This window comes from Rhinolophus hipposideros (genome assembly GCF_964194185.1).
Source record: "Rhinolophus hipposideros genome assembly, chromosome: 25".
Classification (NCBI taxonomy): domain Eukaryota; kingdom Metazoa; phylum Chordata; class Mammalia; order Chiroptera; family Rhinolophidae; genus Rhinolophus; species Rhinolophus hipposideros.
In genome coordinates this window covers 4,366,246-4,389,318 of record NC_138071.1, presented here as the reverse complement: position 1 = coordinate 4,389,318, position 23,073 = coordinate 4,366,246, and the positions used below count along the sequence as shown (strand labels likewise).

Sequence of the window (23,073 nt, the reverse complement as noted above, 5' to 3'; positions counted from 1 at the left end):
CCTGGCTGTCCTGCTGTCACGTCAGACTCAGCGCGTTCTAGGTGGAGCCTCGTGTCTTTCTTCCCAAACCAGCTTCGGCTCCTGTGCTTCACGTGCCTGTTACTGCACCAGCGCATGACTTGCTCAGCTTTAACTTTCATCAATTTCTTGCTGAATAGTGTTGATTTTACCTCCGAGATGCCCTTTCCTTCCATCTCTTCTTTTCTAGTCTCACAGTTTCCATGTTATTTCAGATTCTGTCTCTCACTTTGTCTTTCTGTATCTAGCTCCTCCTCAATCATTTTACAGGATGAAGAAAGTCTGTAGTAATTTAATCTGATTACACTTTACTGTTTGCTCTTGACCAGAGGATAAATTCCGGACTCCCTAGCTGGCTTTCCAAGGACCTCTATGATCTGGCATGAATATATTTTTCTTACTTTATTCTCATAAGTCCTCTGTGCAGTCTCCATTTTGGCCAAATCACCCCGTTTACTTTTTCCCTAGAACTTGACAGGTGTGTACACTTTCCTGTACCTTCGCCTGCCCTGGATTGGTATTGCTTATTTCATTGCCCATTCCATCCTTTAAGGACCCTTTCGAGCACCGTCCCCTCCACCAAGGGGAGGGGTAGGTGTGGCTGGCAGATGAGTGTCTCCTGCTCTCAGTACTCAGGGGCATGCCTTCTGACGTTTGGTCTGAGGGGAAGATGATCTTCGCAGACAAAGGAAAGCATGTTTCCAGCTAGGGGCAGGAATAATGACTTCACTGCTGGACCCGCCTCAGTGATGGCCTCCAGCTTGAGCTCTGAGTGGCTGGGCTAATCCCAGTCCACTTTGTGACAGTTACTGATGGCCACGCCTTCTTCCCTGCTGAGCTGACTCCAGGTTCTCACCTGGTTCAGCACTGGGCTTTATCAGGCTCCAGCCTGGGGCTCTGCTCAACAAATGTGTTTGAATAAATGAATTTATGGAAACGTCCTATGGGTGCCTGTCAGACGAGCCAGCTTTTACTTAGGAAGACAAATAAATTAGTAGCATTAATGGTTTCTTTTCCTTATAAAAAACATTAAGTAGCCATAAAACCACTACAAAAGTTGGGTGTGGAAGTGAAAGAGGAGAAAGGTGAGGGCGATCCGTGCGTTACCACATCGGACTTGCTGGTGAACTTCTGAGTCTGCAGGCTTTCCAAAGCCATCCACTTCACGGGCAGCTTGGCGCCTGTTTTGTTGTGGACACTGTAGTACTCTTTATCGTACACGTCTCTAGCAAGACCAAAATCAGCAACCTTCACGGTGAAGTTTTCATCCAGCCTACAGAAAGGACAAAAATGATCGCTGGTGGCTGAAGTAGCATATGCTGCATAGCTCTGGATTGGAACAAGAGACTTCAGTATTTGAAATCCGAAAATCTGTAACTTCTGCCGTGAGGCTTCCTCTGACCTCAACTAACACTGAATTACAGTGGAATTCTTGAATAAAAATGCTTGGCATGCCCATTACAAATTCAACAGGCCAAGGAAAGAGACCATGAATGATGTGGCAGAAGAAAATTCATTTGGCTTTAAATCTGGGGAAACAAAAAATTGGCCCCCTCCCCGCTTTCCTTCATTGCTAAATCAAGTATGCCGCCTGACTAACCAAAAGCAATGGCCGATAGTCACTTGTCAACTACTAGTAGAACTTAGTTTTATGGGACAGACATGACAGAGGACTGTTATTTCCCTTTTTCATTCTCAACTGCGCTAGGTTAGTACATAAAACTCATATCTCAGCACTGAGGGAACAGAGAAACAGGATACATGGTCGAGTCGGTTCACCCTACCTGAGGCTATGAATCCTTTTGCTTAGGCCAGCTTTTGTGTTGTTACATTGACCAAAACCAAGGTAGAAAATTAGCAGCACGCTCTCTCCCTCACACACACAGTGAGTCATGAACGAGTGCTACGCAACCAGGGCTGCATGAATAACAGACTGGACTGCTGCATTATATAGCCCAGGCAGCCAGGTACAAGTTCTTTTGTACATTCATTCCCAAACACCATTTTTGGTAGGGCTTCTGCAGGCTGACTTCAGATCCACCTTTGGGAAGTGACAATAGGTTGGTGTTTGTGTTATCAGCCTTTTCCTTTTCACTGTAACAGGCTGAATCAAATTCTACCTCCCAAAGCTAATGCAGCATGAGACCACAACACTGGGGGCTACTTTGGAAGAAAGAAGAAAAGCGAAAGCACACAACTGCTGTTCAGATCCCCTCTGGAGAATCTTTTAAATTCTCCATTGACAAAGCCTGAAAGGGCCGCCTACATCTCCTGTGCTCATATACCGATTTAAAACTGTAATGGAAACAAAGAATTTTGCAGAAGAATAGCAAACTTCCTTGCTAGCCTCCACCAGTGGGACCCACATTCCTCACGGTCACTTAGTTTGGACGGTGGGCACCGAAATTCTGATACTTACATACAGTTTCTTGCGGCCAAGTCTCTGTGCACAAACTTTTTGCTTGCAAGATATTTCATGCCTTTGGCTACTTGAAGACCAAAGCCAATAAGATCTTTTACAGTTGGGTTCTGCAATCAAAGAGAATTGGAAACACATAAATTAAGCATCTACTGTGCCAGCTATGATCTCAGAATTCTGAAATGTTTATAAGAACGATCTTGCTTCAAATAATAACTTGTGCCCTGTTGATGACAACAATCATTGATTAAGTATCTACTGTTTGCAAAGTACCTGGCTAGATGTTTTTTTAAAAATAAATTTTGGCTAATCCTTATACACTTCTGTAAGGCAGGTTATAGGGGCTCTATTTTTCAGATGGGAAATTGAAGGAGTTTTAAAATGTAGGTTTTATTATTATTCAGGTCTGTTGAGGCCAACCGATGGGAGACAACTACCATTGAAAAGATAGTTTGCTACAATTCCCAAGGGAAGGGGACATGCCCTGCCATGCGAGTGCACACAGGAAACACTCGGGTTGGGTTGGTCAGGGGGTAGTCTTTACTGGGGCTTCTGCAGGAAGAAATGGACAAGGCAGGGTAAACAGGCATGTCTGAATGATTTCAGCAGGCAGGCTTCGGGGTGTAGGGCTGTCCCTGGCTGTCTGGACCCTGCCCTTAAGCGATTAGGGCAGGTGGATAGTGACAGCATGTGAGAGCCCTTTAAAGGAGGAAGCTGGGATTTAAAGGAGGTAGCGGGGATTTGCTGGTTTGCATGCTCTTTGAAGGTGAGTTGTTTTCCATCCCTGGGAATTTGCCAGTCCTGGGAGGGGCAGTCCCGCCAGAGCCAGCAACGTCCCAGAAGTCCGAGCATTGGAAATATGTGGTTAATACAGGAAGTTCAGAACGAAAGAAATCACCCCAAACCACTCAGGTGGTAAGTGGTGGAGTCAGGATTTGAACCTCAATCGTTTAGGCTCCAAAGCCCACACCACAGTGAAATCAATCCCATCAGATGCCCTCCTCGTGGTACTGAAGCACCACTCACCACGCGGGGGCCTGGACCTACGTGGAGAACAGGGGATCTCATGCTTCAGAAACTCCACCCACAAAACTGGGTGGACAGAGGCGTGTCTACAGTAACTGGAAGAAGAGCCTCTGAAGTTGTATCCCTGTCCCGTGGCATCAGCCTTGCTGAGGCCTGCCCTCAGGAATAGCTCATCTCTTCCTCAGCAGCTGCTGTGGAGTCCGTGAGCCCAAGAGCCCGACAGTCGGGATGTGCCAGGAAGGCTGCAGCCCTGCTTAGTGCACAGTGTGTGTGGGAAGGCTCCCTGCATTTTAGGATTCTCCCTAAGGCGCATCTATGTTCGTGGTTGTCATCAGTATGGACTCCCTGTGTTCTAATAGGCCAGGGTGCTGCACAGTAAGAAATTTCCATCACGTTTTAACCCTGGGGGAATAATACCCTGGAGAAGGCAACATATCCAACCAGATGGGCTTGTCAGGGTAATGACAAGAATTAAAGTGGAAAAGTGGGACCTGTCAGGGCAGCTTTGTACTTCGTCAGGTCAAGTCACCCATCGCAAACATTCGCTGCCAGGGAGTCTTTTATTCTTGTGGCTGAACACACGTATGACTTCCTGTGCCATCCCAGAGCTCCTTCTTCTGAAACTGCCCCCATGTTTACGAAACTGTTTTCCACCAAGAGTAAAGCTACCCCGTTAACTCTTCCAGGGGCCAGAATGGAGCCTGAGGCCCCTGGCACTTCAGTTCGGGGCACCCTCTTCTTCCCTCTTCGGCTCTGCTCTGGCCATCACCTGCTCACCCTTGAGGTCCTGCCATAAATGTCACTAAGAAGCTCCCACTAGCAGAAGCCTATGAACTTCTTTTGTAACTCTGAGCTAAACACGTTTACTAATTTACGTGCCAAACACTATTGCAAGTGTTGGGGCCACAGCAGAGAACAAACACACAGAAGGCCCTACCCTCATGAGCCAGTATTTCAATGGGATGTGTGTATGTTTGTGTGCACACATCCACACATATATACATATGCATGTAGCTGTTCTTATTTCATTTATTGTCTAGTGCAGCAGTGTTCAATGGAAATATAATGCAAGCCACAAATGTAATATAAAATTTTCTAATAGTCATATTTAAAAGTAAAAAGAAACAGATGAAATTAATTTTCATAATATATTTATCAACCCACATATCCAAAATATCATTTCGATAATCAACATAACCAATTATTAATATTTTACCTTTTTATACTAAATATTCAAAACCTATGTTGTCTACACTTACAGCATATCTCACTTTAGACTGGCCACATTTCACACGTGGCTCATGGTCACACAAATGGACCGCTCAGGCCTCAGCCCTAGTGTATAGAAAGATAAGTGTGTTGGAGAAAAATAAAGCAGGGGAGAGGAGACAGATGGAAGGCATAAGGATGGGGTGAGTCAAGTACAATTTTAGACAGGTCAGGAAAGGCTCATTTTGAGGATCACATTAGGGTAAAAAGCTGAAGTTAATGAGTAAGTGAGATGTGTGGATATTTTGGGGAAGAGTGGTTCAGGCAGAGGGAACAACAAGTGCAAACGTCCTGAGGTAAGAGAGTGGTTGTTAAGTTTGAAGAATAACAAGGGACTTATTTATAACTAATTCTTTAATGTCTTTCCTTCTAGAGTTAAATCTTCATGTGGGCTGAGGCTAATGTGCCTCTATGTCTCCTGTGCTGTTTCTTGCACACAGTAGGTACTCAAAGATGACTAAATGTACCTATGAGGGGGAAGGTAGAGGAAGGCTGTTTGCAGGCTAGGGAAGAATCATGGCCCCTGGGGAAACCCTGCTAGGTAGCACCATCTTCCCACCAGAATATCTGCAGGTACAACTGAGTTGAAACGGTCTCTGGATACTGGAATGTTGCTAACATTTTACGGGTACTGCTTTGGCTAAAAGCTTTTAAAAAGGTTCAAAATAGGCACCTTTTGGAAGGCTGCCTTACAGCTAGTTCATCAGTTTGTTAGCTTGGTGATATACTTACATGAGTCTCATTTCTAATGAAATTTCGAAGATCTCCATGTTTCATGTAAGGTAGGACCACCAGTGGGGACCCCTCACTGCGAAGGCAGATTCCCAAGAGTGAGAGAACATTGGGATGACTGAAATCTTTCATGATGATCCCTTCAGTCAGAAACTGGGAAACTTCTCCTATGTCAGTGATTCCTGACAAAGCAGCAGAGATAGTGATTTCATTACGGAACAATGAATATTTTGTCACGTTCGGATAGGGAGAGCAATGGGATGTAAACCCACAGGGCTCCACCCTCACGGTGTTTTTACAATACATTGAGTACCGTGTTTTATTGTGTATAATGTGCTCCTGTGTATAATGCGCACCCACGTTTTTGGCCCAAATTTTCAGGGAAAATTCTTTTGTTGTAATTTTTCAATTCGAATTTGTATTTGTTTACATTTAGGTACTTGCTTTTGTATTATAAAGAATTTTAGCATTAATTTTTTTAACATATTATGGTAGAAGAAATGTTATGTAGCAAATAATTACAAAACACAAGAACAGATACAAGGTACAAAAAATGTTATGTACCAGTAACAAATTTACAATATTTACACGTCATAGAAGGCCAAGAAATCCTCGTTGTTTCAAATTCCTCTTAAGTTTAACAAAACCGATTATCATATTCCAGGGTATTATTTTGCATACAGATATTGTTATTGATTTCTAGAGTTGCACTTTTAACTCACAAGCATAAGGAAAAGAATTAAAAACATTTATATAGATACGGAATTACTACTACCCATGTATAATGAGCATCTTTATTTTCTCTTACAAATTTGGGGGAAAAAGTGCGCATTATACACGGCAAAATATGGTAAGTGATGTCACCTTGCACTGTGACTTCGAGTCACCACCTCCTCCCAGTTTGTAAACAGTTTGTCTCCTTGAGAACCAGTCTGTCTCTTACAGAAAAATGAAAGGGAAGCAGGCCAGTCCGTTTCTGCAGTGACTGTTGAGGGCAGGGGTGGGCAGCTTTTTTGTGAAGAGCCAGATAGCAAATGTTTTCTGGCTTTGTGGACCGTACGGTTTCTGTTGCAAATACTCAACCTTGCCGTCACGGTGCAAAAGCAGCCACGGCAAGAGGCAGCTAAGTCTCAATAAACTTTATTTCAGAAACCAGGTATCGGGCCATAGTTTTCAGATCTGGGGGATGGGAGGATTTGAAGACCAATCGCTGTCATATATCTAAGTAGATTTTTTTTTTTTTTTTTGGTTTCTAATAGTTTCTAATCACTTCCAGACAGAAAGCCTGAGGGCTTGACACCAGTCAGTATTAATGAAGAGTGAACAATCTTTAATTTATTTATCTGACTAGTGTCAGTGTCGGTGATGATATTCTTTTACAAATGCAGTACATTCTGAAACCTGGAAGTCTAGAGAGATCAACACATCCCAGGGACAGGGAAAGGTTTCTTGGCATCAGGACTATCCTTTGTATAATTGGCAGTGATGCTCTCTCATGAGGCAAATTTATTGACAATCATACTTAATCCATCACAGTTTGTTGTTAGGTTTTATATAAACTGTCCCTTTTATCACCTCCTGGTCAGACTTCCAACCAAATCCACCACATAGAACGTGAGATTTATGTGTAAGAAAAGGCTGAAATAGTTCTGACAATAAAACTTATCTTGCAGAAAAACCCTTCACTTGTGCATTTAAAGCTTATTAATTCCAATGTAAACTTGTAATGTAACTGGCTGACATTTTTCAGGATACTGCAAATTTTGAGCACAAACTTGGACAGTTAGGAAACGCCAGCAATGACTTGGCGTGTGAGAGCTGTCAGCAACATGGAGCCAGGAAAACGCTAGAATGAATACATTGCGTTGTCCAAGATAGTAATTCATGCCACACTTATGGCTCTGGGTCATCAGTAAAGTCTGAGTTTATGTTTGGAAGCACTCTTTGTTTTTTAAGCAGAGTATGCATTCCATTTAAAAAAGATTTTTGCTAAAATTTGAGAAAATGTTCTAGCATTAAAAGGGGGGTAAGTTTCACTTGTTTAGGAAGTTCATTTACGTGGAATACCTCACTCCCCAAAAATGCGGATAAATGAGATACTACCACATTTTCAATTTTTCAATTTTCTGCCAGCATAGTTTTCTCCTCTTTGTCTTATTTCATTTTTTATCTTTTAATGGAAGTTGCGGTGAAAAAATAATTATAGTAATGCCTCTGGGTAAAATGAGTCATTACTATTGTATGTGCCAACATGCTTCCAATACTTTCCATAAATGTCACTTGCATAACAAATATTATAAGCCAAACAGAGTTAAATGATACTCCGCTCATCCAGGAACCTCATTTCTCCTACACAAACTTATGAGGGCTCTGAGGGACAATTTCTGAGGAAATATTTCAATAAGAATTTAGACCAAAGTTTCAGGATTAGATCCATAATTGCAGCAGTAGCTGATTTTTCCACAAGGGAAAGTGTAAATTTACACTTTATTATGAACTATCAGTTTGCAAACCACAGAAGTGTACTTAAATAGAATGTGACTTACTATTCAAGGATTTCACAGCACAGTGAATTTTCTTGTCATCATTATCCAACAAAGTCCCATGATACACACAACCAAAATGTCCTATATGAAAGAGGGAGTTTGGTTAGTGCTGCATTACTTTTAATTATGCAACAATTATTTATGAATCCCTTTATGATCTTCATTTCCTTTTTTTTCTACATGACAAAATGGTATATTTTTTCTTCTACTTTTGATTAACAATATCACTCTATGTGTGTATTTGTGAATATATGTAGATGTAATACATTTTACCCAAAGTTACAAGCAATGTTATTCAATACATGATAAAAATTTAGATGATATAACTGCTACTAAAGGGTATTATAATAAAATATTCAACAAGTGAAACCAGTGAAAAGAGTAACATCTGCCTCATAAAAATTTTTATTATTTTTAAGGATCAAAAAAATATTTTTTAAATGTGAAAATAAAATTTTACCCACATGAAAAAATGCAATAAAATAAGCTCCCTATATTCCAATAAACTAAAATGAAATGAAAATGTGACCATTGGAAATAAGATTAGCATTACAGAAGAAGGATTTCCCCCCTTAGTCACCAGTTAATATGTAACCCAAGTTGGCTGAAACTGAAAGGAAATTGCCCAGATGAAGCAAATTCACTCTGAGTCACTTCATCTAGTTCTGTCTGGCGCTGGCCACCTCACTTTCCCAGTAGTAACCTTTCCTCGGGTGGCAGTAATTTTCCCCAGAGGTGCCAAGCATTGGATAGCTGTGTAAGTCATTCATTAATTAATTCATCCATCCAGCCAAGACTCCCCCAGTGCCTGGTATGTGAGTGTCAGGCGTTGGTCTACCCTCTTGTAATGCAAAGATGAATGAAATAAAACCTATGCTCTCAAGGGCTCACATTCTACTGAGGAAAAACATAAATAACCAATAGTTAATATTTATAGAATGGTTAATGATTATTCCTTTGTAAGAGAAATAATTACCATTTTTTGCTCCTTCATGATTAAAAAATAATTCTAATTTTACGATATGCAGAATTAGAACATAATTAGTGAAGCTACAGGCTCTAAAACTGGTGCAATTACCGGAATTTCTAGGCCGGTGACAGAACTATGTGTTACTCTGCTGTGATACATGTTTACTGACAGTGAAGCTGCTACCAGGGGCGGGGAGTGGCTGAGGACGGAAGTCTGGGGTGTGTGACGAGGAACGTGTGGCTGCTGTGGCAGCAGGGGACGGGCAGGCCTCGTGCTCATATAGGGCAGCCCGCCCGCCAGCCTCTGCGTCGTGCTGCCCAGGCCTGTGCGAGCTTTGGCAGCACAGATTGAATAAAAGGGATCAGAGGCCAGACTGTATTAAAGGTAAAAGCGTTTTAGAAACAAGGGAAGAGTGGAGTTCATTTTCTGGCTTCTGGTAGCTACTCTTGCCGCTCTATCTGGCTTTACAAATATCCATTCCTCTCCGTATAAAGAAATTGAAGTGCATTGTAGAGACGATATATGGTGTGTCAGGTTAGGAGAATGCTACAAATTCCCTGCCTTCTGATGCCGCCCAGCAGGGTACAAACTGCTACAAACCAGGACTTCAGAGTCAGCCAGTGTTTTTAGAGTAAAGAAAGACTGGAAGGAAGTAGGAGTAAAAATATTGAAACGTAAAAGATTGATATTTTAGAAAGAGGTAAAAGGTACCTTTCAAGAAATTAGAATTGTCATTATGAAAAAGGTGAGGAAGGAATGTGATTGATTTCTCGTATGTTTGGGAGATTATCAAACTGCCTCCAGATCCAGGGGCAAATCCCCATGGCTATGATTCGCAAGCCTGTTTTTCTGCAGAACAGAGATCAAGTGCACTTGTTATCACCGCACTGTTGGTTGCTTCCACCATTGTCTAAGTCTCTAATCTGCAAAGGCAGAAGACAACATGCTTACTGGAAAATCGTCTTGAACAAAGAGCTGAGTGGAAACACTGACCTCTTCCTATGACCTCATTGAAATGCACAATCAGGCTGCTAGGCCCAATCACCACGTGCTGGACGGCCTGAACCAGCTCCGGATTCAGTGCGCTGAGGTCAATGCGAACGGTATTTTGCAGCAACGGGCTGGACATGTCAGAGTCTCCACCAGGCAGGATGGGGGAGAGGTCCATCAGAGGGCACTGCACTTGTCTGCAGGATCCATTCTGGGATGAGTTAGCAAACTGGTCTGCAAGATAAAGCACAGTATTAGAAAACAAGAGCAAAAACTCACTGCAACAGAGAGAGGTAGCAAATTGAATTAATAATGAAGCCTGAATTTTAAAATGACAGAAATGACCGTTTTATCATTGACTGAGGCTAGGAAGAGCGTTTACAAAGGAGCTGGTTTAATAAAAATGGTAAGTTGGAAAAAGATGCTGCCTTTTACACACACAGACACATGTTTTAAAAAATGTTTATAAATTTTCTTTTAAGTAGACTAAGCACTGACTTTGACAGCTTGTTTACTCTCATTTCCTTAGACTTTTCTTTTTATACATAACAAAAAGCCACACTTGAGGTTTATTTTTAATATACTATATTCTTAAGAATGGGAAGCAGCAAAAGTAGTCTGCCTTTTGAGAGACTTAGTGTTTATTAATGGAATTAATTAGTATTGCTGAAAATCTAGATGGTTTCCTGGCCAAAAAAAAAAAAAAACATGTGTAATTAATTATTTTACATATATATGATTAGAAATATAATGGCTAAATTTTCAGAACTGAAAAATTTTCATATTAGCAGTCAATTGTCCATCATGTGATGATGGCAGATTTAGTGTTACCGCTGTTTAGAGAAGGCAGATTAGAAGGGGGCTAGTGGGCCATCTGCACTGCTTAGCTGAGGGCATTGGAAAGGGAGCAGCATGCCTGTAGGAGCCTCAGGCAAGGTTTTTCATTTCTGGGTGGAGGAATTGCAGGGTTGAGAATAAATTTCTTAACACCAAATAGGGCAGAGAGGCCACCGCTTGCTTTCCCCTTTCCACCTGGAACCCATACACGTCAGGGAGAGGGTATCACGTCCACAGCCACACACCTGAGATAAACAAGGCAGAGCACTGAACTGTATTAGTACATAATGTGGGGAAAGGGCAGGGGTTGTGTGGGCGGACCCCATTGGCACCAAAGATAGTATTTGTTTGCAAAAGAGCAGGAACATCAGAACTTGAGAAAGGGGCATAAAAAGGAAGTTGACAGCTCCCGGACTATTCCTAACCCCACTTAAGCAGTTTTCCACGTTGGACAGTTTGGTTAATAACAAATCAATTTGGCCAGAACAGGAAATCTCAACAGTGGTTCAGAAAAGCATCAGCGCCACCTACGCTATCTGGAAATCAGACAAATGCCACCTGGAGGGAAGGATGTACAAACAGGCGGAATCCCTGAATGTTGGACGGGTGAGGGAAGAGGAGGGCCTAGCGGCCGGCCTACTCCATTAATGCCAAAGTCAAGGTCTCCACTTCCCCCCCCCCCCAAAGGAGAGGCAGATGAGCCTCTCTAAACTCAGTCCCTTCACTTTTTCACTCCCCAAATCTGGACATCAGGGAGCTTGAGGGAAATTCTTGGTGAGACATGGAAAAACATCCTTGGGCGTGGAAATTCTACCGACCCTGGGGTTAAATGTAAATACGTGCGCAAACCACTGAAACCATTAATGTGTGATTCTGGTGTGACCCTGCAGAGAACCCTAGGTCCCCATAAAAGACTGATGAGAGGCTGGCCCCACCAGACAGAAGCTCTGTACTCGTCTCTTCCTTAGGTGTGGGCTGTGCATTCCCTTTCTCTCTGGATGACCTATTCCTGCCTGTTTACTTTTCCATGTCTTCAAGGGTTCAGTGTAGAAAAGAGGATGGAACTCAAGCTTCTTAGCAATGATGACAGAGGTCTGGAGAGTAACCAGGTTGAAAGAAGATTAAGTAAACCTCAAAAAAAATTACTTGTAAATTTTAATGATCTCAGATTACAGCTATTAAATGTGAACACAAGATAATCAAAGCTCTAAATTTCAAAACTGTAAATTGGATTTGATCTGTCCATGGATTTTTAAAGGCAAAAAGGACTCAGGTGAGCAAAGACAATACTTACGTGTATCTCTATAGAACTAATAGAAACTTCAAAAAACAAGAGGCAGTCAGTGTTAAAAAAAAAGTTAAAATTTTAAGTGCCTTACTGCTCTTGTACTTATTTTGAGGAGCAACTTCTAAGTTTTCCAGTATCCTCAACCGTCTGTGACTCATTTTATTTGTCCAGTGGTAAATATTCAGCCAGGGAAATGCTTGTATTTGACTCATGTCCTGTAACTTCTAAAGATAATGGAGCAGATATGATACGGACATTTTGCTTTAACCAAGAGATTTTAGATAAAACAATGTGAAATGCTCTGGTTAACCTGACCATAAGCATAAGATGCTAACGCCTCTTTTTTAAATAGTATAACTGAAGGTTTTATTGGATAAGACTCAAAATGTATGCAAGTGCTGGAATGCTGTGGGTAAAAGGCTGTGTACCAACAGTCCACTGAGATTCCTTCGAAGGAGTACTACAGGTACAGTTTAAATGTGTCAGGATCAACATTTTGAGCTAAAAAAACTAGCAGTGCCCACTTTTATTTGTATAAGTTTTGCATCTTAACTCTTTCTGGTTGCTATAGAGAGCATGACAATTTCTTAACATTGCACTCACACGATAAACACCTGCCTTTGCTCAAATGATTTCAATATTAACTTTTTTGTGACAAAAGAATCTAAAAACCTAACATAATCTGTAAATGTGTTCATTTTAAAATAAAATCCCTGTAATACTGGGTCAATTTACATACTTCTTTGGCCAAAGAGGAGGTAAATACTTCTTTCATGTTTTTATAAAAATATAAAGGCAAAACTCAAAATAAGCAACACTACCACAACCCACTGAGGTATATGCACAGGTATTTCTCAGAACACAAAAACTGAAATATACCTTCTGGAAAAGTAGCTCGGTAGTCTACAGATTCGTTTGAGACCATTTCTGTGGTTGGGCTTACACTTCGGGCACTTACGAGCCTATCCAAGTGAGGAGTGTGTATTCGTGCATCGTAGCGAACTAATTCACTGCCCAGATCTTCAAACAGAGAGAGAGAGAAAGAGCTCGTTAAAGACTTGGCTAGCCTGGGTTCCAGCAAACCTGGACGAAGTGACAGAATGCATGGATTTTTATGGATGGCGTATGTGACAGGGCACATGAATCTATGACAAGTTTAAACTCTAATGACTGTATTCTTAAGGTAACTCCTTAAAACAAGCAAGTGAAAAAAACGTACCTTTAATTTGCTTTCTCCTTTTCAGCCACAGGAAAAGCCCGAACAATAACGAGAGTAGTACTGATATTGAGATAACACCAACAATCAATCCTGTGAAATTCTGATCTGGTTGAACTATTACTTTTCCAAGAACAGTTGAAGAAACTGCTTGCTTCCACTAAAAATGACAAAGAAAAGTCAGCATTTAGCTGGCTATTTTAGATAGATACAAAACATGCTACACAGGGAGGATCAGTCTCTTTGGGCCCCAAACACGACCCGGTTATTACTGTTCTAGAAGTGATATGAGCGCGTAATAAGGCTCCTCGATTCTGCTTCAGTGTTTGAATAATTAGGAGCTACTGATCTCTGAGGAACTTACATAGCACTTACCTGTTTGTACTTGTCATTAGGTATTAGGGATAAAAAGATAAATAAAAAAGAGTTGCTGATCTAGAGGAACGGAAGTGTTAAAAGGAGAGACAAACACATAAACAGATGATTACAATTCATTGTGATGTGTCCCGTAGATGTGTAAAGAAATACATCTATTTATACATGTAGTATAGTAAGAAATGCAGACAATAGGACATTAATTCTGTGTGGGGCAGGGGGCAAAAGAGACTTCCCATAAGAAGTAAATAATCATACTATTATGGGATAATAAAGTCTCAAAATACTTTAATTTCAGTTTTGATACATAGAAGAAATCTTTGAGGTCCCTTCCAGCTTTAACATGGTATAATTTTTAGGATTTATGGCCCTTCTGAATTCCAACCTCTGATCTTGTAATTCAGCATTAAACTTTCCAAGTTTTTCTGTAGTTTTCCATTTTATAATTTTTTAGATTTCAGGAACCCTTTAAAAAGCACTCATTCTTGGATAATGTGGTATACAAATGTGGTATACAATGGAATATTCAGCCTTAAAAGTAATGAGGTTCTGACACATACTACAACATAGATAATCCTGAAAACATGCTAATAAGCCAGACACAAGACAACCATTATAGGATTCCACTTATATGAAGTGTCCAGAACAGGCAAATTCATAAATACAGAAAGTAGATTAGAGGTTCCCAGGGGTTGGGGAAGAGGAGGGAATGTGATGGCAATGCTTAATTGTTCCAGCGTTTCGTTTTGGGTGATAAAGTTTTAGAATTACATAGTGGTGATGGTTGCAATTAAAGTGAATGCAATTAATGCCACTGAATTGTACACTAAAAAAGGGTGAAAATTGGAAATTTTAATCTTATATGTATTTTCCACAAATTGAAAAGAAATAATAATGTAATGTACCCCAAACCATTGAACTGTACATTTTAGATGTGTTAATTGTATGGTATGTGAGTTAATCTTAATAAAGCTCTTCAAGGAAAAAAAAATGCAAAAAAAAAAAAAATCACTCCGTCTTGTTCCAGGTTATCTGATTTAGCTGTCTACATGCAGGAGCTTTGTCAAATAGTTTAATTTCTATTTTCTTTTGTCCAGTGCATACATGTGCTCTTCTTATGAGGCCCATGCATTTGAAATCACTGAGGATGGCAGTGGGATGTTAGCTCCAGCCTCCTGGGTGGTAAGAGGGAGGGGAGGGGCAATCTTGGATGTGTCCTTATAGCTCCTGAGAATGACAGCACATTTTGGCAAGAGTGTGGCATGACAGAGAGGGAGCGTTGCTAGGAAGGGCTTTTGAAATCTACCCTCTCGTACTTGGGAAGGAGACAGTACAACAAAAAACTCACTATTTCTAATATAACAACTAAGAATCAAGGCTGAGCTGATGAGCCAAAGCCAACACACAAATGAGCTGTAATGATTTATTTTAAGTCTGCAAGTGACATAATTACACTGGCATCTTTATTTACATCATGAAAGGAATGCAGGAATCCCACCTCTATATTTAGCTCGCTGTTCAGCTTCAGCAGGTCACTGGGGACGGTACACAAAACGGCTTCCGAATGTGAGTGTATATTCTCACAGCTCTTATTTCCCACTTTTAACACTTCACCTTTAACTGCTTCAGGGTCAATGTCATTTCCCTGGAATTAGAAAAAAGAGGTTGTTAACACTTCACAGTTTTGCAGGAATGCTAACAATTGGGAAGGAATATAAACAATTGGGAAGGAATATAAATATGCTGCAAACACGGGCCATGTTGTCTGCCAAGGGACACGATACTCAGTTTATGATACTCTTTTTCACGGGAATTTGGATGGTTGACAGAGAGCACGACCATTTCAGGACACTAATTAGTTAGAAATCACAGCATATAGCTTTTCTATTGAATTGGATTTTAGAGAAAAGGAGAGTCTTGGTTCCCATCCTTACATGGAATGACCGCTTACCCATAACCACCTTATTAATATTTTCAGGGGTGTTGATGGTTGGCAAACAGGAAGCAATTTAGAGATTCAGTTGTTGCGCTGCCTAACACTTCCATGATGTAGTGATACCCAGGTTTGGTTTCACCTCTAGAATCACAATAAGAACTTCATAAAATACTGATGCCTGGGTCCCATCCCCAGAGATTCTGATTTCATTCATCTATGTTCATATATTCCTTTTGTGTGTGAGTGGGGCAGTTTCTTTTCATCGTACTTGCACAGTTAAATCCTTTACATAAATAGTTTCATTTTTAGAGGAATGCTTGCAAGATGCCATGTGACCCGCATTACGATTTGAGGGCACGAGTATGTTATTTTGAACAATACTAAGTTACCCGAGGATTTAAAAAACTTATCCAATGTGACATATTCAGTTAACTGAAGTTACCATGAGGCATTTGTGAAATATTAATGTTTTGTTGAAGAAACCAGTAATTAGACTTGGGAAAGAAGTGAAAACAGAGGAACAGTTTTTCATACCAACACTTAATGAGCACAGTTATTTATTAAAAAGCCATTACTTGGAGGAAAGATTCATCCGAACATATCACTGTTTTCCTTAAAGACACAGCAGCCAGCAACAACCACACCATAGCTCCTCTGTTTTACATGACCTCTAATACTCGGCAAACTGCTTTTATGTTCATTGTTCATGGATCTTAATAGGTTGGTAGGTCAGATATTATTGTAGGAAAAGAAGGTGGGAGAAAATGCTTTTTCAAACACGAACCTGGGGTTTAAGAAAAAATAGATACAGACAAACTCTGTCCATATGCTATTTCTAGAGGCAGTGTGGGTGCTGCATTGAACCAGGTCAGCCATACAGGGCAATTCAACACACAAGGACATAAATCTAATAGGTCACTTTGGGGCTTCAGATGACAACTTGTTGGTTAGGTCTGAGGAGGATTAAGGCACTCACTCACAGATTGGAGGGAATTCAGGGGATGACAAAGAAAAGAGATTAAAGAGCTGGAGGGCTTGATTTATGAGGGAATGACTAAAATGTGTCCTGCTTGCTTAGATCATACCAAAGCTGGGGGAGGGGTGGACATCCTGCACTGATGTTGCCAGGGCTCCTTTTGGGGTCAGGATCTCCTGGAGGCTGCATAAAGGCTTCCCTAAAACAACAGATTGCACAGCCATACAGCCGAACCCCTTCTCATTGGTGCCTACCAAGGAACACGTGCCAAGCAATGACTTCCATAGGAAATCACTATCAGCTCCGGAGGTTTAGTAATTATCTTAGAAGTCTGCAACCCAACGTATCACAAAAGTGACACCAGCAGCCCACCATGATGTAACAGAGGGGCTTGAGTAAAGAAAAATATATAAAATTTTATCATTTAAAATAAATATAGCTTTATGGAGCTGTGGGAAGAAAAGGTATATATTTAGAACTTTCATTATTTACTTTTTCACTATTTAAGTATTATCAAATAGAACATATTTACAAAATTCGCTCAGTTCTTCAGTCACTGAAATGGCAACATATGGGTTTTTAAATAAAACAACGAAGAAGAAACTTTCTGGTCTTGAATCCCCCCCCACACACAGAGCAATTTAGAGGCAAAATGACCCCATTTGAACCTGTAAAGACACCCTGCCGAGGTCAGTATTATTGTTACTCGTGCTTTACACATTGAGAAGTAAGGTTCAAGAAAGGACCTGATCATGAAGCAAATCAAATTCCATTTGATACAAAAATGTCCTTGCTACTCACTCACTGTGCATAACCCTAACCCTAACCCTAATGAGAATATAAAGGAGGACGAGTGGCTTTCTCTCACTGCGGTGTTAGCATGAATGCCTTTTTAAAGTGAAAATGAAGCCCTCCCAATGTGCCAGCCTCATCAGGATGTTCCTTGTTCCCTCTCTTCCCAACTCTTGCCTGGTGTGACACGTTTCTCTGTGGGATTCAGGCTCAGGGCCCCAGGTGCGAGCTGGTCACACAACAGGGCAGATGGCAGTGGAAGTGGGTGGGATGTGAAAAACAGCTTAAGAACAGAAGGAGCCTTGCACGTTTTCATACATCGAGGTGGCCACAAGATTGAGTCCAGGAAAGTCAGCTAAGGGGGTAGGGGGTGCGGGCTGCTACAGGACTCAGCCAGGCAGCAGGCCAGAGAGGCTGGCAGGAGAAAATCAGTGAGTTGGTGGCTGTGGGTTGGGGGGAGACTTATACATTATCCAGAGGACAAGAGTCCCTCAGCTTAGGAAGCAGGCCAGAGAAACTTCACAGAAAACTTCAAGCTGAGTCCACAGCATGCCAACAGGCCTTTGGGAAAAAAGTTCCCAGGTCATTGAGAAAAGCTGGGTGAATCAAAATGAAACTGGTTTCTCCAATGGCTACTTGGGCACTGTGAAACCACAGGTACTGCCTATGTGTCCTGGAATTAAATATATATACATACATATATATGTATGTATATATATTTAACAGAATGCACATTAACGTGCACAGTATAGGGAACTGCTAGTTTATAAGTACCATCAAGAAGAATAGGTCTTGACCTTGGGCCAGATGACCTCTAAGGAAAGAGTCCTTCACCTCCATCCTGCCTGGAGACAGAATTGTCCTCCGTGGTTGTGGTGGGGTCTGGGCCTATAGTTGCAGGTAAATTAGTCAGAAGGGTGAAGAAGCCAACCTCTGACTGGCTCTGGGCAGCAAGTAAGCTGGGTTAGCTCAGAACTACGCTCCCTTCTAGACCCTTCTCACACCCAGACACTGATGCAGGCCACTTCATGACCCCCCCCCCCCGCCCTTTGCTCTTGAACTCGCAGTGCTATACCCGAGACCCTGCTCCCCCCTGAGCTGATCTTCCTGCCATCTTTTTCCTGTTTAGCTGACTTCTTCAGACTGAATTTCTGGAGGATCTCTGTTACCATCTACACCCATACGCTGTAGAATAAGACAAACCCCAGGGCAGTGTCAGACGGTACTTGTTCCAGCATTAAATACTGTACTTCTCTAGTTCTGTAAAATATGCTCATACACAAAAAGTCATACAAGTAGGGAAAAATAGAGGGCTCCTCTACACAGAATTGATTTTTAGATATTTGTAAAGAATTTAGTGCTATTTCATTTAAAGAACTGTGTAGCTAGATATCTACATACCATGAAAGAAAAGTTTTTCTATTATGAAAGATATTTCGGTATACATTAAAATTAATATGAAAAACATTGTAATGTAGGGGAAAGAAGACCAAATTTGGAATCAAGAAACAGAGGGTGAGTCCTAGTTGTTTGCCCCCCAGGTGACCCAGACCTAATCTTTTTAAACCGTTGCTCACTCATCTATAAATGGGGATTGTCATGACTGACCTCCTAAACCTCACAGGCACATGTGACTCTCAGATGAAATAATATTGGTCAAAGTATTGGGTTAACTCAAATGCCACCCACATGTGCGCTGCTGTGACATAAACGTGGTGCCCTCATGTGAGCTGCCCAGGATATGCCGACTTCTGACGACCACTGCTCACCACTGGGGTGGGCTGACTCGAAGCTCGGTCAGAAGCTCCCTCCCACATTGATGAGGTTTCTGATTTGCTCTGAGGAGTGGTTGATCCTTGGTCTCTATTACGTTCTCCAGATCCAAACTTGGCTGACCCCTTGGCCATGGTGTAGTCACTGGGCCAACTGCTGACTGAGGCAATTCTCACAACTCGGGCTGGAAACTATCACCGTCTCTTTGCAGCCAAGGAATTCTCGTCCGCATGGCTGCTCAAGGAGAGTGAACTCTTCCAGGCAGCAAGGGGCCAATCTCACTGTAAACACGTGCTTCTCTCCAGAGTGCATTCATTGAGAGCATACAAACATCCTTCACACTCATGTTTTGAAGGGTAACCGAACAAGCACAACGGGAAATAAAATGGTATCCTTTCTTTTGAAAAAAACAACAACAGTCCACTGCTTGTCCAGAAGGGGCCTTTTCTTTTCTCATGTTTTGCTTTCATTTGTTTTTGCCGTAAGAGAGACAAAGGTTTTAATGGCATCAACTTTAGAGACTGAAAAAGGGTTAAACTGCTGTCACACAAATGTTCTCTTATACCTTAGATTTTCTCTTATATGTAAAGAAAATGAAGTATGGGAAAAGATTGAATCATGATACTAAATAGTTCCCCAAGATTGTCACTCCGTAACATGACAGGTGTTACACACTTGTTAGAGAAAGGAGTCATTTTCTATAGAGGGAAAAGAAGAAACTGTTTTGTGCCTGTTTCCAGACATCCCTTGGGCCATGTTGGGAATAGTACTGAAAGGCTGAGGGTGATGGCAAATCATGTTTTTCTGGGTGCAACAATTTTGTAGGACATTGAAAAATGGGTACTTAATTTACAGGATGTCAGACTGTGCTTGGAAAGGTACATAGAAAGCCATTTATTGCTAATCCATCCATCATAGATACAGGAATAGAAAAATAGAGTTTATCTGGGCATAAAAATATTTGCAAATAAACCTTTGTTTTCATCAAGAAAAACCGACTGGAATCTTTCAAATGGCAAACACAGTAATTGTTGAAAGCAAAAGGTCACACTAGATTAGCTTTATTGAAAAAAAGAAAATGAGGAGAGATAAAAGCTCTTTCTCCCTTTCTTAGATGAAAGATTTTGCTGTGGTAAACATGCTGTTCGTTGAAGCAGGCTTCCATTTCATTTCACGCTGGGCTTGCTTAATTATTGTACAAAACACAATTGCGAGATTAGTAAACTTGTATGAGTGTGACTGTGTGCATGGGTTTGGCTGTAAATAAAATCTTGCTGAAAAAGAAAATTTTCAGTACAAACATATTGCTTTGAAGATGATCTATGAGAACATACATTACATCTAAGTGAGGACTATCCTATTACTTCGTGTTTGTTCATATTCGCATCCTGGCAATCTTTTAGGGAAAAAAATTCTAAGTGTCTAAAACATGCTGAAGGATAATTTTGCTGTTTCTAGCGGAAGGCTATAGATAATGAAGGTCTTAATAATTTTGCCTGTTTTATTACTATTTGAAGTAAAAATGACTGAAGCGACATAAGAGAGCTGTATTCTAGTCTTTGTTCTGCCACTATTTCATCACTTGTCAAACTTCTCTGGGCTTTAGTATTCTTTGTTTGCAACCGGCTGGGTTAGAAAAGATGATCTGCTATTCTCCAATTAAATTACATTAGAGGCTAATCTATTCCTAAGGTAGAGGAAACCCAGCTCCATTTATAAATCAGCTTAGAGATGACCACACCCAGACACAAAATTCCAAGTATTACAAGAAAGTACAGAACCATAATTGCTGCATTTACTTTCACGGCTCTTCCCTTTTATCTTATAATGAGCACAGTTAGGTGTCCAGGAAAATACGTACATAATATTGGCAGGACAATGCATCACAGGCAGCCTATTTAATGGATTTGTGTTTCATGTTTGCTACTTAATATACACACAAAAAGAGCTGTTAAATGCTTCATTAAAAAGCAGTCCACAATTATACTTACCTTTTAGTCTTATACCCAAAAGATTTGTTTTTCAGAGCTTAGATATTTGCTGACGTAGTATACAATAATGACCAACAAAGTACAACAATTCTATTCCCATAGCTATAAAGTCAAGTAAGTGCCAGCTGATGATTTAAGAGAGCATTTAAAGCATTTCTTACCTTAATTTCCAGGACATTTTCATTGCCTATTGAGATCATCACTGGCTTTTCAAAGAGCTTAAACACAGGATCATGTACATAAATGAGATCAAAGTATTTGGAATGGATCCCGTCTAACATGAAAAAGGCTTTGGTTGTCAGGGGGAGCTGCAGATTCAGCTGTTGGAGTGAAGGAGTTGTACAGCAGATTATCTCTGAATTAGAGCGGTGTTGACATGCCTATAGCGAGACACAATTATCCACTGTAAACACGATACAGCTTGACAACAGCCATAGCAACGTTCATGTTTCACTGCTTCACACCCTCAAGCGAAAGATAGAATTTTTGAAAAAAAGCTGCCTTTAACTTCCTAAGGTTGAAGAACTCATTTCTGGAAGCACGACCAATGTAGAATTATCCAAACAGTGCAGTTTGCAAAGAAACACAGAGCTTCACCTCTCCAGAATAAGCTGTGTTGGTCTAGGCTGGCTCACCCTTCACCTTATCTTCCTTAAGAAGACAGGACAGTTACCTGCAAGGACTGCTGTCTTGTTTATGAGACAGCTCTGGCAGAGAGGAAGCTGACCTTTGTGCGATTAGAAGTCCTCATGCACATCCTAGCTTTAAACCAAGCTGTGAGAATCAGGGCAAAACCCTTATTGGAGACTCAGTGTCCTCATTCAGGAAATAAGATTCAAGTGTCGTTAACAGTGTGGGACACAACACGGTGGAGGTCACCGCACGGTTTACATTATAGCCATGTGGTCAGGTCATGCTATCAGCATGTTTTAAGCTATCAATTACTTAGTGCCAGGTTTGGTGTAAAATATTTTACAAGGTTGGTCTCAGTTAATTCTCACAATAATTCTGTAAGGTATGTCCTATGATTACCCAACCCACATTTACGATGAAGGAACTGAGCTTTTCGAGTTTGCGACATCAACTCAGGCCACGCAGCTTTGAGTGGCAGAGTAAGAAACATAAATCTTGGGCCACTGGCTCCAAAACTCAGTCTTAACTGAGTTTTGTCTATGATGGCGAATCTTTTCCTATGCTCTCTATTATACAAAGGCTCTGCTGTTATCATTTCTGCTCTTTCCCCTCTCATTTCAAATCTCCCCCTTTGGAAATCTGATTTATGGAAGTTTGGAAAATGTGGTTTCCTCTGGATTGTGCTTAGACTAAACCAGCAACACAAAGTGGCACATTTAAGGTTAAATGGTTGCGGTTTTTCTTCCTTTTTTTTCTCCCTTAAGGAAAAGACAAACAAGCAACAACATCCCTTAGATTTCCTTTTCTTTGACAAGTAGAGTGGAGATGAAACAATTACTTATGCCCACAATAGAAAAAGGACTCAGGATATACATAAAAAGCACAAACAAAATTGGGTATTTGATATTTAAAAAAAAAATAATTTTCAAAATTATCCTACATTTTAAAGTGTACACTGTAAGTAGATAAATAAAACTGGTACACAAATATAATATGAATAAAATATCACTTAGTTTTATATCAAATTCATATTATAATGCTAAAAGGGATTTATTCCCATCATCCTGAAAAACGGAAATGAACAATTTTACTGCTATCATAATCATTCTCTACATAACAAGAAATTTGAAAAACAAAAATGAAAACAAAAAAAACCAAGAAATTTGAAAACTATAGATAAAACTGCTGGCTTCTGAGATATAATGTACATTAACAAATTAATATACATTATGTTGAGCTGATTAATATTTTTACTTTTAAAGATTCAAGTTGATTGAACTTAAAGT

The 23,073-nt window shown here is 40.6% G+C and overlaps 1 protein-coding gene across 1 annotated transcript in view; it reads right to left on the bottom strand.

Annotated features, from left to right (window-relative positions):
• Nucleotides 1-23,073, bottom strand: part of MET (MET proto-oncogene, receptor tyrosine kinase) — a 118,838-nt gene that overhangs the window by 9,526 nt on the left and 86,239 nt on the right. The window contains exons 11-19 of the mRNA XM_081038784.1: nt 21,316-21,534; nt 15,185-15,331; nt 13,315-13,471; nt 12,975-13,115; nt 9,974-10,204; nt 8,011-8,091; nt 5,465-5,646; nt 2,438-2,547; nt 1,126-1,291 (exon numbers count right to left, since the gene is read on the bottom strand). Of these exons, the coding sequence (XP_080894910.1) occupies nt 1,126-1,291; nt 2,438-2,547; nt 5,465-5,646; nt 8,011-8,091; nt 9,974-10,204; nt 12,975-13,115; nt 13,315-13,471; nt 15,185-15,331; nt 21,316-21,534 (1,434 nt within the window). The remainder of the gene's footprint in view (nt 1-1,125; nt 1,292-2,437; nt 2,548-5,464; nt 5,647-8,010; nt 8,092-9,973; nt 10,205-12,974; nt 13,116-13,314; nt 13,472-15,184; nt 15,332-21,315; nt 21,535-23,073) is intronic.